This window comes from Penaeus chinensis, chromosome 39 (assembly GCF_019202785.1).
Source record: "Penaeus chinensis breed Huanghai No. 1 chromosome 39, ASM1920278v2, whole genome shotgun sequence".
In the NCBI taxonomy this organism is placed as follows: Eukaryota; Metazoa; Arthropoda; class Malacostraca; order Decapoda; family Penaeidae; genus Penaeus; species Penaeus chinensis.
This window is the reverse complement of record NC_061857.1, coordinates 24,538,456-24,555,955: the sequence shown is the minus strand read 5'-3', so window position 1 is coordinate 24,555,955 and position 17,500 is coordinate 24,538,456. Positions and strand designations below refer to the sequence as shown.

At 37.4% G+C, this 17,500-nt stretch overlaps 3 protein-coding genes across 3 annotated transcripts in view; 1 reads left to right on the top strand and 2 right to left on the bottom strand.

Annotated features, from left to right (window-relative positions):
* The window catches only part of LOC125046519 (probable methyltransferase-like protein 23), a 5,727-nt gene extending 4,578 nt beyond the window's left edge, over positions 1-1,149 (bottom strand). Inside the window, exon 1 of the mRNA XM_047644298.1 lies at positions 1,002-1,149. Coding sequence (XP_047500254.1) covers positions 1,002-1,100 — 99 coding nt within the window. The 5' untranslated portion in view covers positions 1,101-1,149. The remainder of the gene's footprint in view (positions 1-1,001) is intronic.
* A 747-nt stretch (positions 1,150-1,896) lies between these two features.
* Positions 1,897-3,809, top strand: LOC125046570 (protein transport protein Sec61 subunit beta-like). The gene is made up of 3 exons (XM_047644357.1): positions 1,897-2,038; positions 2,853-3,067; positions 3,383-3,809. Exons 1-3 carry the CDS (start codon positions 2,036-2,038, stop codon positions 3,468-3,470), a joined length of 306 nt encoding a protein of 101 aa, XP_047500313.1. The 5' UTR covers positions 1,897-2,035; the 3' UTR covers positions 3,471-3,809.
* Positions 3,810-4,217: 408 nt separating this feature from the next.
* The window catches only part of LOC125046569 (uridine 5'-monophosphate synthase-like), a 19,629-nt gene continuing 6,346 nt past the window's right edge, over positions 4,218-17,500 (bottom strand). Inside the window, exons 3-11 of the mRNA XM_047644356.1 lie at positions 14,847-14,990; positions 14,473-14,595; positions 14,093-14,216; positions 13,474-13,640; positions 13,040-13,161; positions 11,651-11,769; positions 11,228-11,323; positions 10,416-10,555; positions 4,218-9,847 (exon numbers count right to left, since the gene is read on the bottom strand). Coding sequence (XP_047500312.1) covers positions 9,695-9,847; positions 10,416-10,555; positions 11,228-11,323; positions 11,651-11,769; positions 13,040-13,161; positions 13,474-13,640; positions 14,093-14,216; positions 14,473-14,595; positions 14,847-14,990 — 1,188 coding nt within the window. The 3' untranslated portion in view covers positions 4,218-9,694. The remainder of the gene's footprint in view (positions 9,848-10,415; positions 10,556-11,227; positions 11,324-11,650; positions 11,770-13,039; positions 13,162-13,473; positions 13,641-14,092; positions 14,217-14,472; positions 14,596-14,846; positions 14,991-17,500) is intronic.

Genomic DNA, 17,500 nt, shown 5'->3' with positions numbered 1-17,500 from the left:
ATTCTTCTGACAAAGATCTTACACTGTTGTTCCTTAAATGATAAACTGCTGAGGGATCCTATCAGATTATCTCAAAATTGATGACCATTACTAGTGTGCAAAGTAAAGAAGTATTTCATGGTATATAAAGCCATTTGCTTTGATAGACAATAGTTGAATTACCTATACTTTGAAGATTATTATTATTTTTTTATTATCTATTGGTGTGGTTTCATTTGCTTTTGTCGACTCATTAATTTTTTCCCTATGTGCAGCTCTATCTTAAATACTTCATGTAATTTCTTTACAATAGGATTAACAGTAAAGCAGATACCCACAGTGGCTTCCAAATACGACCTCCCTCTCTTCTCTCTAACAATTATAATACCCATGTTCTATCCAAATCACTCAGAAATTACAGTAACATCTGAAGGAAAGCCTACAATAGCTACCTAAAGCCGACAGTGTTGCAATGGGTCTATTGATGCACCTTTAGCGTTACATGCTATGCCAAAATACCAATAATCTCAAACACGCATATTCCAGCAAAAAAGAGCCGGACTGGGTCTTTACTGACATACGGCCAAGAGGTCTACAAGCTCTATGGTGCCAGAACACACAAGCTGGCCCTATGCTTGTCTTTGCTAGAGTGATGAAAGCTGCAGAGGATATGGGCCGTGGATGTATCATAAATATTTATCAGAGGGGGAAATACTGCCTTTAAGAGTGCTGGGTTTATGTACAATATTATTCATGCACAGTATGTAAAGAACATTCCATAGACACTAACACAGTATAAAAAATCACGTGAGAGGTTTTGCTTTCATATAACCAGTGATGATAGTGAAGTTTTAATCATCAATTTATATATTTAAGCAATCCTCACCTCATCTATTATTTCAGCCCATTCCATGACGAAATTTCCCGACCTCCCCCCCCATGCCTCGTTCCCTCCATCATTCCTCCCTCCTCCAACCTCTCTCGCCTCTCCAGCCCCGCCCACCTCTCCCTCGTCTCCTCACCTCGGGAATCAGCACCTCAAGACATTCAGACGAGGCCGAGTTCCTGCTCTCACACGACCTAAACAGGAATTTCCGAACGTGTTGCGGGACCTCAGCCATGCGCCCTCGGGGACTCCTCGCACAGGGAGCGCTGGGCTAAAGTTTTTTATTTTTTGTTTTTGTTTGTTTTTGGGGTTCTGTTTTGTTGTTGTTGTTTTAGAGGTAAGGGGATTTTTAGGGAAATTGTGAATATGTATAGGAATAGCTCTTTTAGGTCGAATTACAAGAATGGATAAATCATTTTTCGTTTCTTAAAATTTCCTTTTCTTTTTATCTCTTTTCTTGTTTTGCTTTGTTTTTCAATATAGGGGGATTTAGGAAATATAATTATATGTGTGTTTTGTTTGTTTTCTTTCTGATTTCTAGTTTTGGGGTTAATGTTTTTGGTTAGTTATGAGAGAAAGGTATTTCAGTGCCATTCCATAAGATTTTGCAATGTATTTTATGTTGTATTTTTTGTTTGAAAAGAAATATTACATGCTATTTATCTTGAACTCTATACTGGATAGTGTATTACATTATCAATTGTATCTCCGTAGGATTGTAAATATATAAGTGTATTATACAATCATGAATGTATAAATATTTGGAGGTGATAAATGTTCAGAAATACAGATTTGATTGCTACTGAAAAGCCATTATATTCCTTTTATTAAATAGTATATATATAATTAGGCAGTATATCAGCCTAATAACGTGAAAAAGAGAAAAAATAATAGGATTATAAATACATCAACATTCTTCAAACAACGCACCACACGGAAGATCAAAACTATCAAAAAACACATTACAAAAATACAACACGACAACAAAATCACCAAATCCACAGCACCAAAATTAAAAAAGAAATCCACGATCCCGAACTCTCGAGAAGGAACCATCCCTCCGGTCGTGACACACAGGTGACGTGTGTGTTTGTGTCAGAAGCGCCTTGACGTCGGGACCGAACGCGTCGCTTCCGTGCTCACTCCCCGCCGCAACTCCATCACAGAAACATGGTAAGTTTGAAGGATTTTTGTCGATTTTACGGCTTTTCGGGAATCCTTTTGCACTGGGGTTTGCGGAGAATGGGCCAAGGGATTGAGGGAAATCGAACGGCACGTTAATATTCTGTTGGGAATTTCAGACATTTTCGTTTTATTTTTGACGTAGTGGCATATGGGACGAGTCGGGCTGTTTACTTGGGGTCATTTGTGTGTTTGAGGCTCGGGTCCTGAATCTGAGCAGAGGGCGGGGGTTATTTGCATCCATTGCTAGGATTTGGGCGGTTTTCAGGTTGGTTTACGAAGGACTGAATGAGTGATTTAATGAAAAGGTCAGCGGGGTCTCTTACCGGTGTGTTGTAATGTCGCGATTTTCGTATTTGTTTCGTTCTGTGGGATTTTTGAGGATGGAATTTAGAATATGTGGATGTAAGTAAATGGTTATGTTTATTGAGAAGTCGGGAACATTTTCCTTTTGTTACTTTCCCAAGCAAGCAGTAAGAAAAGGAGAAATGGGAAAAATAGGTTCTGGAACTTATGGAAAGTCGAATGACAAGCAAAACTTAAAGAAAATAAAAAATCGGTAGTTCCTTGGCGCACCGGAAGTAGATGACAGCTGGAGCCAATTTTTGAAGCTGTTTCGTATCACTTTTACTTTTACTGTTGGCATAATGGAAGGTGCTTGTCAGGAAAGCTGGTAGATCTTTCTCATTTCTCCAATTTACTCATAATTATGTAGAGAACATTGTTATAAACTTTATTTTTCACTGTAAGAAGATTCCTAAGGATTTTGCCCATTTCGAGATGCTAACTTTCCTCTCTCCCCAAGCCTTCCTCGCCAAGTTCGACCATCGTGGGGTCTGGCGGCCGCTCCCCAGCCCGCACAGTGTCCCCCCGCAGCGGAGGGTCGGGCTCCATGGCCAGGCAGTCGGGCGGAACCACGGCCAGACAGCGCAAGACGACCACCTCGACCTCTGGCCGCAGCGCTGCCTCAACGGGAGGCATGTGGAGGTTCTACACGGACGACTCCCCAGGAATCAAAGTGTGAGTGTTCGGGGGCTTTGAAGGGGTTTCTCTGGGATGTCGGTTGGGGGGTGAGTGGGTCCTCTGCTTGGTATTCAACATTTACGATTAACTTGCTCGTGTATTTCTGAGAAAGATATAATTGTAGCCGGTCTGGTACATCTAAGCGTTCACTCTGTACCTTTTCTATGAGATTTTTCCTTTTTGGCTTGCTAGGTTCTCCATTATTGAAGAACGAAAGTAATATTAAAAATCCTTATTGACAGCTTACTATTAGGCTCTAAAAAAAATAATCCTCAATTTATTAATTATTTTTCTGTTCTCTCCTTTCCACAGTGGACCTCTGCCTGTACTTGTCGGTTCTCTCGTCTTCATTGCCACAGTCTTCATGCTCCACATCTGGGGCAAGTACACGCGCTCTTAAAACCCCACGGATACGGACGGACCTTTTCCAAGTCATTGCGAGTGACGTTGTGAAGCTGTCGGCAAGTGGTGTGAATGGCTGAATGAAACTTTTTTTTTGTTGTAAGAATTGCTCCGTCGACCAGGAGCTTCTGACTTGACTGAGTTCTTTTGTGGATGATGTTGATAAATTATTACAGGAGGACAAGCGTGTGTAGACGTTTGCCTCACTGAGAGGATCACCTGGAAGTTATCGAATGATCGGATGTGTTGATCATTCCAGAGTTTAAGTGGTTCGTTTATATAAGAGTTATATAGGCTAAGATATTGTGGAATTTTTCTATAATAAATGTTATATGAATGTTCTGGTTTAAATTTTGTACATAAAGAATTGGTGGTGTTGATTAATTGCTTTTCATGATCATTTAAGTCCATTCCTTGAGAGTAAATGAAGAGACATTAGACAAGTTTTATAAATGTGGAAAGGTTTTCTCAAATCCTATTTTGATTCTTGGAAACCAGATTTTTTTTATGGTTTCATTGCTATAAATAAGATCTTGTGTTCTATTATTGTGGTTCCAATTTTCAGTTCTATATAAGAGGAAATTGCTATTGACCTCCATACTGTGTTTTCAGTATAATTAAAAATACTTTCTTTTTAGCAATATTTCTTGACATTATTCAAAGTAGTACTACTACTACGCTGCAATATTCTTTTGCCAAAGTCTGAAAACAAACCAAGCAAAAGGTAGACACTGAAAGATTCCAATACTGAAAAAGGGCTTTATTAACTGAAATTACAAAGTTGCCATTTCAAAGTTGAACATTTGCTACACAAAGTATTGACAAGTGAAAAAAGTATTCGCCAATATTATGAAATGTAGCATTTAAGTCGATATCAAATTATATCCGAGATGTATTCTGCAATCGCCACCTTGTGATTGCAGGTGTCAAACTATTCTGTAGAACATAGCAGTAAATTTGGTTCCTTAATTTTTTAATGAGTGAATATTAGATCTATGAATTAGCAATTTAGATCTATGAGTTAACAAACCCTTGGTTCAGAATCAGCCCAGTCTTATTACATCTAAAGTTCTGTTCACATGAGCATGTGTGATACTGACAAAGGGTTGACCTGAGCACTTGAGTTCACAGGCAGGCAAAAAGACTTCCTAACCATGCATTTCCCTGCTGTTTTCTCATCTGTGACCTGCCTATACAGATGACTGCTACTATGCCTGCTTGTGGCTAGGCTTTTAGAGTGACAGTACCCATGTGGGCACAGGTACTTAAGATGATGTAGGGAGTTGATTTTGCTGTTGCCATACTGAGTAGTTCCTGGGTGATCAATTTGGCATGTGTTTTGTCCATGGGAGACCAGAAGAGCAGGTATATATATATATATATATATATATATTTTCTTAATGGTTCCCTGCCTGACATCATCACCTCTGCCCACCTTGGATTGTGATTTGGTGACATAATGCATGGAAGCAATATCCCTTGTGTGTCCATGTCCTCACTATCAGGTACTGTCCTCAGAGGGGCAAAGTCTGGTGGCCATTACCTGTAAATGATGTCCATACTGCTGAGTAGAAAGTTGGGCAGTTTTGACTGGCAGTAGCCAGTATGTAAACCATAGAGTTCAATATGGCATAACTGTGTTCAACAGTTGTAAAGGGTTGAATAAGAATTTTCCCAGTGGTATAACAGAATAAAAAGAATTCTGTTGTATTTGACATATATTCCTTTTAAAATATCTGTTGTGTGTCCTGCTTTTACTTCAACATCTCGTACAAATTAATTAACCCATTCGGTGCAAATGGCAAGAATATATGCCATGCCCACTGTACTATAAGTTCATCAATTGTCTTTACACATAGATGGCTCTATAATTGCTTAGTCACCAAGGAGTTGGTTGTTAGTCCTGCCTATCTCACTTGCTTACCCTTTTCTCAGATTTTTGAAAAGCTTAATTTTTATTATTTTGTTGTATGTTATTTAATATTTCAATGGCAATTTAACGATCATAAAAATAATAATAACATCAATATTAACAGTATGAAAGAAAAACATTTTCCTACAAATTCAAGGAATGGGGAAGTCAAGCGTGGTCTCTAGGGCATACTGATAAGACTCCATGGCCCCCAATCCCTAGCTCATTGTTGTGGTTGGGCTTAGTATGTGTCTAGCAAATTACCTGTTTTAACCATTAACCATTCTGGAAGTGCAGGAACATTGTCTTATGAACCAAATACTTTCTTACCCAGGTGCTTTGCCCCTATGCCCCACCCTTTTGCTATATTTTGAATATTCCAATGATGACCTTAGATGTTGACACAGGAAAAAAAAAAAAAAAAAAACAATCAATCAAATAAATAAAAGCAGACTCCTTGGTGGCTGAGGACATGTGGAGCCATCTGTCCGTAACCAAATTTAACAAACTACAGGGGACAGCACAAAATTCGGCAGTCATTGGGTTAATACTCAAGTAGTTTACAGAGACTATGATTAGAGATGTCAAAGCTTCAAACTAATGCAACCACTTTCTATATTATTATTCTTAGATTTAGTGACCTTGTCTTCGTTTGTGAATTTCATTCAAATTTCACTGCTGCTTAATATCGACACTATTATTGTAATTTATTTACTTAAAGATATTAAAGGATTGTCTACTGTCTAGTATGAAGGATTGCATAGTTTAACTGGACTGTTCATTTCAAGTATATTACATGCAAGAAAATAATAATACAAAGGCCTGTTTTTAAAAGTCATATGTCACTTTTTGGGAAAGAAAACTAAGCATTGCTAATAAACTGAGGTTTTAAAATAGTTTTTAGTCATAATCTATTAAGTGTTAAAAACCATGACAATCATATTTCCTAAAATTAACTGATGCCAAAGCATACCAATTACCTATATACAAAGATTCCGATATATAAATTTGCTTATAATTCATTCATTCATAGACATCTCTAAAGGCACAACCATACATGTCTAAACTCACTGAAAAATCCAAACAATTGGTGACTTACTTTCTATGTATAATAAATCTTAATATGAACCATTTCTATAGCTATCTCTTTAGACTAATGACTTAAAGCTAGCGTGGCAGACTTTCAATAATCGGTTACTCAATCTCTCAAACCTCCTGTAGGGAAGGGGCTTCTTGGGAGTGACCATTGCACCCCCTGCAACAGAGTGATACATGATATACAAAAATTTGAAAATAATTTGGGTAACAACGTTGATATGATTGTGCTAAACTTGGGTACAAAATGTCGGCTGAAATTATGGGTGCAAATAATTTTCTGGAAATCTTCCTGTGTACATGTAGGTGTTTTGTTTTTCTTTATGAAAGTTATGACAGCCTGGCTGGCTTAATTCTGATTAAGATGTCAAAGGGAAGAATCCATGTGGGCACTGGCCGCTGAGTGAATAGCCCACCCTTTCTAAGCAGTGTTACCAGATCAAGCAGATCACAAGTGACAGGCTTAAGCCACTGTAGGGTCCACATGTTTTCTGTCCCCACAGGAAATTGGGCCAAGGCATTTTGCCTACGATTTTCCTGCTGATGGTGTCATTTCCAAATGACTGCTATGTACCTTCCCAACATGTGAACTGACAATGTTTACCTGCACTAGCATTATCCCTGATGGACATGCAGTGTTGGTGCTTAGTTACACTTCAACAGCCACTTCCATCCCACCTTTGAGACCTCTTAGACTCACCACTGGACCCGACAAACCTTATCCTTTGTCTTACCTCTTTCTCTTGTGCCGATGTTGGTTTTCTTCATACTTTTGTTATACATAAAAGTCAGATAAAATTAATATGTACTTTGAAACCTAATGTTAATTATTCACATAGAGAAACATAACATCATTTGACCATAGAATATCTTAATCTTGTAATTAGGCCTTTTGAACACAAGTGTGCGGAGGAGAAACATTACCATTTGGAAGAACATCATCTGCAAGTCAACTTTACCCTCTCTCATTTGCATTATTATAAAATTCTAGTAATTATTTTAACAGAATATCAGGCTTATGATTTGGCTGACAAGTAACATAACTAAAACATATTGACAATTTTTTTTTTTACTAACATTTTAAATATTTGTATCATGCCAGAATAGGTCTTGGAATTTAGTATGGGAAAAATATGTACTGTTAATTCCTTTTCAGTACTACATGCACACCAGACACTACTGACATTAGAGATTTACTTTGCTTGTGTCATATTTAAGTTAAGAACTTGAGAACCTATTGGAGTCTACCCCACTAAAATCTGTTAATTGTAGCCTAACTTTAGTCAAGAATTACAGATACTAGCATACTAATTTCACATTTGTAAGCACGTAATTCGATGTAGCAAGACCAAAATGTGTTTATTTTCGTAGTATGATTCGGTAGGAACTTTGTAATCCCAAGGCCTTTAAAATCTAACCACTATATTTCTTTATGGTCTCCCTTAACAAGAATGGTTTCTAAAACTGGTCGGATTTTTATCTTCAAGCGTGACCAATATGCTGACATTTTTCTAATCCTTTAATTTACAGAAAAAAAAACAAAAAACTTATACACTAAGCTTCTGTGCAATGATTTTTGGCGATCTTTCCCATATAAACTGATACTGAACTACTACTATCCGTGAAGTCTTTTCAGCAACAATTGCATTTCTTTCAGGGAGGGAGTTAACATAGCAAAACTACTACTTCCTTAAGAATACTAACTACAACTTTTGTGATATGTTCTGTTTAGTTATTTCTTTAAACAATGACCCTCTGAAGCTACTCTCTGCTCAGCATTTTCTCACTAACTTTTGGCTTGGTAAGCAACAAACTTCCAGGCTAGCCCTAAAATCTTGTCATTCACTTTGAATTCTCTAAAATACTTACCCGTGTTAATCCACTCATATTCCACTTCTATCTACAAATAAAATTCTCAATTGCTTGCAGTCACCATCTCTTCTGTCTTTTGCTTGTTCACTTTTCCAATTCTGAACCACTTGAAGACACCCCTCTTGCTCAGTTTGCTACAATTACTCTTTATCGCCATGATAATAATATATGACAAAACATTTCCTATTCCTGATCCCTGTGTGTTCCTAATGCCAACATTTTCCATGTGCATACAAAGTACAATCTATACAGCACCTGTCACACAAACGCATTTTCAAACAATGTCACCTGACTTCAATCACTGTCATAAATCAATGAATGAAACTGATTTGAGCAAGCAGGACATAGCTCTGCACATCTGTACTCTTGAAACACACAAAAATGGAGGGGTCACGGGCAATATTGTTATTGGCCTGCATCAGGAAAGTCTCCGTTCCACTCTTTTGTAACTGAATACAGGTCGAGTCCTACAGCGAAGGAGAAGTGATATCTTAAAGAAAGAATACAAAGACACAACAGGCAAATAGAAATAACTTGGAAAAAGTCAAATATTTCAGAAAAAAACGTGTGTTCCAACAGCAAACAATTTTGTGCACCAGTGATTAGAATCATTACAAGCTTAAATTTATTGACAAGGAGGAGGAGGAGGAGGAGGAGGAGGTGTGGGAAAGGAAAAAGAAAGAAGGAAAGGAATGATGAGGAAAGAAAAAGGGAACCATGATAGTCATTGGGTTAAAGGGAGTGAGTTACAATGCACTGCATTAATTGTAATTCTGAGAAATTAGTTTATTTATTATATTTTACAAATTATTAACTTCATCTGAAAGTATGTTATTTCACCATATTTCTGTTTCAAAATGCATAAATGCAAGAAAAAAAAAAAAAAAAAAAATACAATATACATAATTAATTAACTATGGAATGTTACAAACTTGAACATAAAAAAAATCCATAAAAAAAATAAAATAAAAAAAAAAGAAATTAAATTAACAAGTCACCATAATTTGCATTAAAATATTCCAAAATATATGGATACAGCACAATATTGAAATAATAGCAAAGAATTCATAATGTAGCAGATGATACAACTGATAATTTTATTTTTCACATGCCAAGGAAAAGAAAATTCCCTAAAATATAACAGCAATGCTATATATACAAAAAAGTGAATAAAATCCTCTCTAGATTTCTCATATATAAATAGTTCTCTCTTTTTCTATAACAAAAAAACAGTCATCTATTATTAAATCTGTGACCCTGCTATTGCTATTACTTCAGGCCGCCCAGAGCACAGTAGGCATGTCCTCAGAAAAACTCTGGTGTGAGATTCTCCCCATAGCTCTTTACTGGGCCTCAATGCGCTCCAAGTAAGCTGAAAAAGCCTCCTCTTTGTACTTTATTGCTGCTGCTTCCGGGTCCTCTGCCTCTCTGATGCCTCGGCCCACAATGACAACGTCGGCCCCTCGCTCCAGGACTGCTACTCGTGGAGTCACGTACTGCAAGAGATTTGGGAAGCGACTGTTATGAGGGTGTGGATCCTTGGGTATTTTGTTTGTTCCTTTACTCTCCCTTTGTTTTTGTTTTTTTTCCAGAAATTATGATATGTATATATATATATATAGACACACACACACACACACACACACACACACACACACACACACACACACACACACACACACACACACACACACACACACACACACACACACACTCACTCTACAAACGTGAATAATTCTACTCACATGGTCTCTGCTCACATGTTTCAATGTAAACCAATGAACTAAAATGTACCAATACCCTATCGAAAAGGCTACTGCAAATTTACAGAATAATACGAAACTCCCTCCTTTATTCACATTCCCCCCCCCCCCTTATGACTTTGCAGGAAAACCTATAAGGTTAGGCAATACCATTTTTCACAGCCTAAATCTGGGGAAAGTCTGCCTGAAAAGAATCTAGGGACTTGAAATTTCCCTGTTCATACATGCCTCGAAACGTGACGCACAAAACGAACACAATTGAAAGACATTTTATGAAAAGAGCAACAATTTTGGTCCTCACCTGTTGTCCAAGCCCATCAACAGACTTGTCAAGTTGAACCCCAGGTGTCATTAGGATGAATCGTGGGTCGCTGCTTACGTTGCTCTGCGACACGAAGCCAATCACGAAGTAGGTGTGGTTCTGGGCCATCTTGCAGCAGCCTAATTTGTAAGAAACATAAGTAATCAAAAATAAATAAATTAGTTAAGAGTAAAAATATATTAACTTATATCACAAATGATGTAGCCTCTAGGAGAATCCATTTCACTGTTGCAAAGGGCACAGTTAATTTTCTCATCTCATTGCCTCTGGATGATGTATGCCACCATTTTCTCAGTCTAATCAAAGTTTAATGACATTCTATGGTGGACTTTGCACTGTGGTGGCTAGACTCTTCTGCAAAAGGCCAAAGCACAGCACTAAGGCTTTGATATATCATGCATACATATATATAACAAAGTCACAGTTGCTTATACAGCTTGAAAGCAAGAGTTTCTGCCTATGGGTGTTTTAGCCTGCCCAAATGCATTGGTTAATGTTAATGATTTTGCTCCCTCAAGAGTTAACAAGCATCAGGGGGAAAAGACCTTGTTATGTACCTCTCTTAAGTTGAAGTAAAAGACAGTGATATCACAAATATTCCAAACGAATCTCTTTCATGGGAAGGTTGACCTAAAAACAGATGGTCTTTTCATTTGGACCTTCCAGTTAACCCTGAAACTCACAGACAGCAGCATATATGAAGTATAGAGTACAACATCATCCAAAGTAATCAACCAAGTGAACCATGTGTGGGCGAGTGGGCGGGGGCTACGGGGCAAGGAGGTACTTACCATTGACGTACTCCTGCGACGTGAGAGCTCCCGACGAACTCATTTCGGAGACAAGAACACAACCCCGAGGTCGACCATTTATAGCCGACATCAACCCTACGAGAAAACGGAGCGACATAAATCAGACGTAATAAAGAACGAACAAATATAATATCTATCTTGATGTCCTTTGGTAATCTAAGACTTCAAACTAAACAAAACTAATGGTGTTTAAATCACACTTCTATACCCTCACATGAACATATAAAATAAAATGAAAGGAACATAATAGTCAAACCTAGATGACTCGACTTTACAAGTGAAATATGTTGTCAAAATGAACATTAATAAAAACAATAATAATAGTAATAACAATAAAAATGACAAATAATCATATCAAGAAAATAATCATAGTAATAAATAGATAATAATAAAGACAACTACCTTTGATAATGCCATCACCAGGCAGGCCATGTACTGTAACAAGCTCAGCCCAATCAACAATGTTATAGGCGCCTCCCGAGTACTGACTGGCTACTGTGCTGCCGATATCTCCAAACTTCCTGCGAGAAAAGAAGCCAGGACATGAAGTTAAACTCTCGATTTCAATTTATTCTAATATTATCAATGTGTCTGTTTTCTGTTTTTTTTTTCTCTACGCTGTATATATATTTACACAAACAGATTCTTACAGACTTGGCTAAAGAAATTAATAATACATTTTCTGAGAAGAAATTTGGCTAAAAAAAAAAAAAAAAAAAAAAAAAAAAAAAAAAAAAAAAAAAACAGGATATATTCACTGTCATACACTCTTCACCATAATGAGTGATAGTTCCTGTAATATCAACTGATGACAATGCGTTATTATAATCTATCATCTTGAAGTTTTCTACATTAATGAATTTTAGCAATAAAGACAAATACGAAGTCAATACACTAAAAACCTACCTAGAGATGCACACAAATAGAAATATCAGCAAACTGTCAAAATCTGTCTCTACTTATTCACAATTAAGTACCCTGTCACTATTATTTTACTGGAGAAATATCTGAATAATGTTCATAATATGTACAGTTACTAAGCCCTAATCCAAATCTTATTACACTTCTGCTAATAAACTCTGCATTCTTAAATTCATATACCTTAGCATGGGAGTGTCAAACTCAAAAGCCTCTGGGGGCCAATTTTCTTTTCAACTACCATATTGAGGCCGATTAAGGTACATGCCTATCTCTCCAGGATTACGAAATAAAAACTGTCTGATATAACAGTGGCTGGTAGCAATAGTAATATAAATGCAACTATCACTACTTTTATTAAAACTGTTTACACACAGATGGTTCTTGAAGTGCATAGTTGCCAAAGGGTTAATTACTAAGCCTATCTGGTTTCACCTATTTACATTCCTTGAACTTTTGTTAAGAAAGGTTTTCACTTTCATTACTGTATGATTGTTGCTGATCAATATGAAAATCATAATGATACTAATGATAACAACCGTAATAGAAATTAAAAAGAATTTACACAAAAAAATCAAGCAAAAGAGTAAGCAGTTTAGGTAGGCCTAATTAATTCCTTGGTGACTAAATGGTTGTGGAGCCGTCAAGCGTTAACAAACTTTTTATCAAAAAACTTTTGAATGTCAACCCTGCTTCTTGTCACACATCTGACTAGCACACACAGGACAAAGAAGAATCAGCTTAAGAACAGAAGAAGAAAAAGAAAAAAAAAATGATGATGATGATGATGAAGAATCAGCAGAAGCAGAAGTAGGAGAATCCTTAGACTTACAGGTAAATTTACTAAAAGCTGTGCAAAAGCTCTTTACAAACCTGTCTTCAAAAAGCATGAAGTTGTGCGTTGCTGCGAGTTCCTTTAAGCTCTCAACCGTTTCCTTGCTGAAGTCTGTCAAGATGTCGATGTGGGTCTTGAGCAGGCATATGTGAGGACCGACCTATAATGAAATGTTTGAATCATTTAAGTTTTTAGATACCTAAAGCTCTTCTTAGCTGTTGAAAAAAAAATAGGACAAAACAATGGACACAATTTCACTTAATTATAAAATATTGCCGATTACAAACTACATATTGAACTCTCATTCCTGACAACTAGAATAAGGAACAGAAGTAACTGCCTCTGAAGTATTAATTGACTCACAAACCCTCTCCCCACACACATGCTTAGCACCCAATCCTTGCCATTACAAATCCTCCATTCCACACACAAACAACACACAATCAACAAGACTCGAAAACTCTGAACCGACCTTCTCTGCCAGGGATATCAATTCCTTGGAGGTGGTGACGTCGGCAGCGACACAGAGGTTAGTCTTCTTGGATGACATGATCTCAAAGAGCTTCCTGGCCAGGGGGTGGTTGGTGACACTGGTTCGTGACTCAAAGGATCTCTTCTTGCGGTCCATGACATCGATTCCTGGCGGGAAGAACAGGAGAAATGTGAGCACTGTGCATTTAAGAGTGGAAATAGTATAGAGTATTTATGAAGCAAGAAGAAGACAAAGAAAACATATATTTACAATGATAATTATGATAATATCTATAACAATAATAACAATCATAACTGAAACATCAATAAGGTTAAAATTAGAGTTACATTCATTCATAAGGAAAGTGCATAATAATCAGAATGACCAACCATGCTAAGGCTGGGACTATTTCTTCATCCAAAATAACTATTTCTGAGAATTTAGTTTTAAATAAAATCTTTGAAAATCAAACAAAAGAAAACTAAATTAAATCTGCATCTTTGGAAAATATCTATACAACACATTAAAAAAAAAAAAAAAGTGACCAACACACTGAAATGAAAATATCAATACATAATAAAAACTCCTCTTAAATCTCTCTCTTTCTCTTGTAACATACCGTTTTTACACGAGGATTTCTCCTTTGTGACGATCGACGTATCATTGTGTGACTCAACGAATTCCAAAACCGATTCTGAAGTCGCTTGGTTGATGCACCCATGTTTCAGAAGGATTCCCATCATCTTCACGTTGTGGATAAATAATGAATTTTGAATGACCTTTTCCAAACATGAATCATTTATATAAAAAAAGTTAAACCATCTGTGTTTTTTATTCGCCAACAATCTCTCTTATTTATAAAAACAAATTCTTCTTCTTAATCTTTGTCCTAACACTGACTACCCTTCTCTGCTATGGATGTAACACCCGTTTACCAATACGAACTGAAAAATTATGAATACGTTTTAGAACGATGTCTTTCCAAAAGTCAACGCTTACCTGGGTCATAGTAACAACGGAGATGACATTGACCCCCATGGAAGCCAAGTTTGCTGCTCCTCCTTGTTCTCGGTCGAGGAAAACAATGGCATCGTCCACTTTCAAGTTCAGTTCCTTCAGGGTCTGCGAAAAAAGTTGAGGGGTTGGTAATCTGTCAGAGCATCTACGAATGAGACACCTTTCTGCAACCTATCCTTGGGTTGCTTTCTTTCCTATCTGCTTGGTTGGTTCATGATGTAAAGGATTATGGATATCGTTCACTTACAAGCTTGACATGGTAATGAAAGTCTTGTCTTCTGATGCCAAGATCATAGCCTTTTATTTCAGATATTCCAGTAAAACAAACAGACAAACACACACGCAAAAGAACTTACCTCTAGGGTCTCGTACACCGAACTACCGGACACGATAACGTCCTCAATCATGAGGCAGTTCTGGCCTTCTTCGTAATTTCCTTCCACCAGCTTCTTGGTTCCATAGCCTTTGCTCTCCTTGCGCCGAATCAGCATCGGAAGTTCCTGCAAGAGGGGGAAGTTTATAACATGTTTGATTTTCATCCATTTGTTTTTCTCTTTTGTTTTATCTATTTTATCTTCCTCATTTATATAATAGCCTCCCTCTTTGGTGTTTTGTATTCTTATAAAGTTTTTTTTTTCTTCTTCCTCTTCTGTTTTTTTTCTTGTTTATTTTTATCCTATCATGTGACACCTTACATATTTATACTTCTTGCAACTGTAAGAATGTTCTCTCTGCATATGCAAACTATTTTGCAATGCTTTTCTTGCTGTTTTCTTTCTTCCTATCTTTACTCAATTACTTCTTCTACTATATTTTATTTCTCCTTCATAATGCAAAGCCAGCCCTACCATTACCTTATTTCTGTCCCAATTTCTGTCTTTTAATAAATCCAAGTACATAATAAATAATCTTTTGAACAAAAAATATACACAGCATTATTGGAAATTAAAACATTAATATCTCCATTTAATAATTTTTTTCCTTTTGTGAGAGAGAGGAAAGAAAAAGAAAGAAAGAGAACAAGAAAAAAAGTTGACTGTCATTAAGACTAAAAATAACTAACCAGCGAGAGAGCTTTTTATTTCTCACGACAAATTTAGGTCAAGCCTGATATTTCAGCAGTTTGCATTACTTCTGAACTTTCTCTTCTCCTCCTTATCTCTACTTTGAAATTATTGTTTTTGTATATTTTCTTTCTCTCCCTCACTCACTCGCACTCAAAGGGGAGAGTGTGTGTGAGTGTGGTTGTGCCTCCCCCCCCCCCCCCCACCCCTTAAGATCCATGAATTGCACTTAATTTGGAAGATGAACATACCCAGTGACTTGGCTCCTTTCACTCAACAAGTCATAATGCACACTTTACTCTGCTTTGGGTTGAAAAATGGTGCTTGGGAGGAGGGAATGCACACTTCATCAATTCCTAGGTAGGGTATTTGCTGGACGTGCAGAAATGGAGTGCACAGCTCAGTTATTGGTCGAGTTCTATATAAAGAATATAGAACTTCCATTTTTACACTTCTGAAACTTTTATGTTTGGAAGCTCATTGTAGCCACATGATATGTCTTATGAAGGATATTATTCTCTTATATTATGGTATATACTCTATTTTAAGAATTTTTGTACCATCTCAGTGTGCAAAGTCAGTAATGAGTCTACAAGATAGAACAGAAACACTGCAATTCATAGATAAGAGAGAGAGAGAAAGAGAGAGAGAGAGAGAGAGAGAGAGAGAGAGAGAGAGAGAGAGAGAGAGAGAGAGAGAGAGAGAGAGAGAGAGAGAGAGATTATGACTGTGCTATCTGATCTGAGAGTTCAACACCCTTCATGCTGTAGTCATAGGAGATGATGACTTCAGGCTTTGACCTCGCTGCCCATTGACAGTTGGATGGCAGAGCAACGACCTTGCTGGTGTGGGTGGTGGAAAGCCTCACCACCAGACGCTTGTTCATCTACTGAGGGCAGAGCATTCTTGTTGGTGTGCTCTGGAAATCGATGTGTCCACAGCACATCTGCAGGTCTGAAGGCTTACCCTTCCTGTTGCTACTGACTATACCAACAGCACTGGGAGGAATACCGTTTGTTTGTGTGCAACTCGTATCCCTGTCAAGCAGCTCTGCCTTCTCCATCAGGTTGATGACCAGAGTGATCACTTGTCCTTGACAGTTTCATAGAGGGCGTGTAATCGTCATCTGTATTGCCATCATTGACATCCTTGTTAGTGGATGCGTGATATAAATACAGGAGTGGTTCAGGAACATTTCTCAAGCAAGAAACACTGCTAGCCATCAAAGGCCGAAACTCTAGGAGCAGACAGCAGGGGTATTCCTTGGCTTGCAAGAGTACACTGTAGAGAATTGGCAAGATATGCTTTGCAAAATCTGGATGGTGAGTGATTACTTTGCCCTCTGCTTGACCTTTTATAGTTTTCCAGTTAATCAGCTCTTGCCCCTGTATTCCACATCAGGTCAAGTAATGGAAAAGTGCGTGAATCAGCCAAACAAGCATACATGAAGTCAAAAAGGGCAGAGCATTCTTCTTTGCTTTCTCTTCTTGTTGTTCTTCATTATCTTTTCTCTATTTTCTACACTTTCTTCCCTCCTCTTCCCCTTTTTCTTTGTTCTTTTTTCATATTTGCCTTTTATTTTCTTCCATTTTTCATTTATTTACACACCCAACTTTGAAAACAGTCTATTATAAAGGTATACAATCATGACAGGCATAGTTGTCACAAGCGTAAATTCTGGAGGGAGTCATGACGCCTATAGGTGTGCCCGTCATGAGGGGTAGGTTTTCCATGACACCTCTAGGTGTATCTATCAACGGGAGGTTAAATGTTGGTGTAGCAATGACACTTCAAACAAGCCCATATTTCTTTGAAAGTTCAAGCTTACTCCATTTACACCACAGTTGCTCCTCTTCTTAAAATCCTGGCTATCCCCCTGTACATGTGTGTGTACACTTGATACAATTAAAGCACCATCATCTTGTATGTTCCACAATTCACCCCGA

Excerpts from the sequence above, each read along its gene's own strand:
- LOC125046570 (XM_047644357.1), top strand. Across the intron at positions 3,068-3,382 it reads GACTCCCCAGGAATCAAAGT|TGGACCTCTGCCTGTACTTG; the intron begins GTGAGTGTTCGG and ends TCCTTTCCACAG.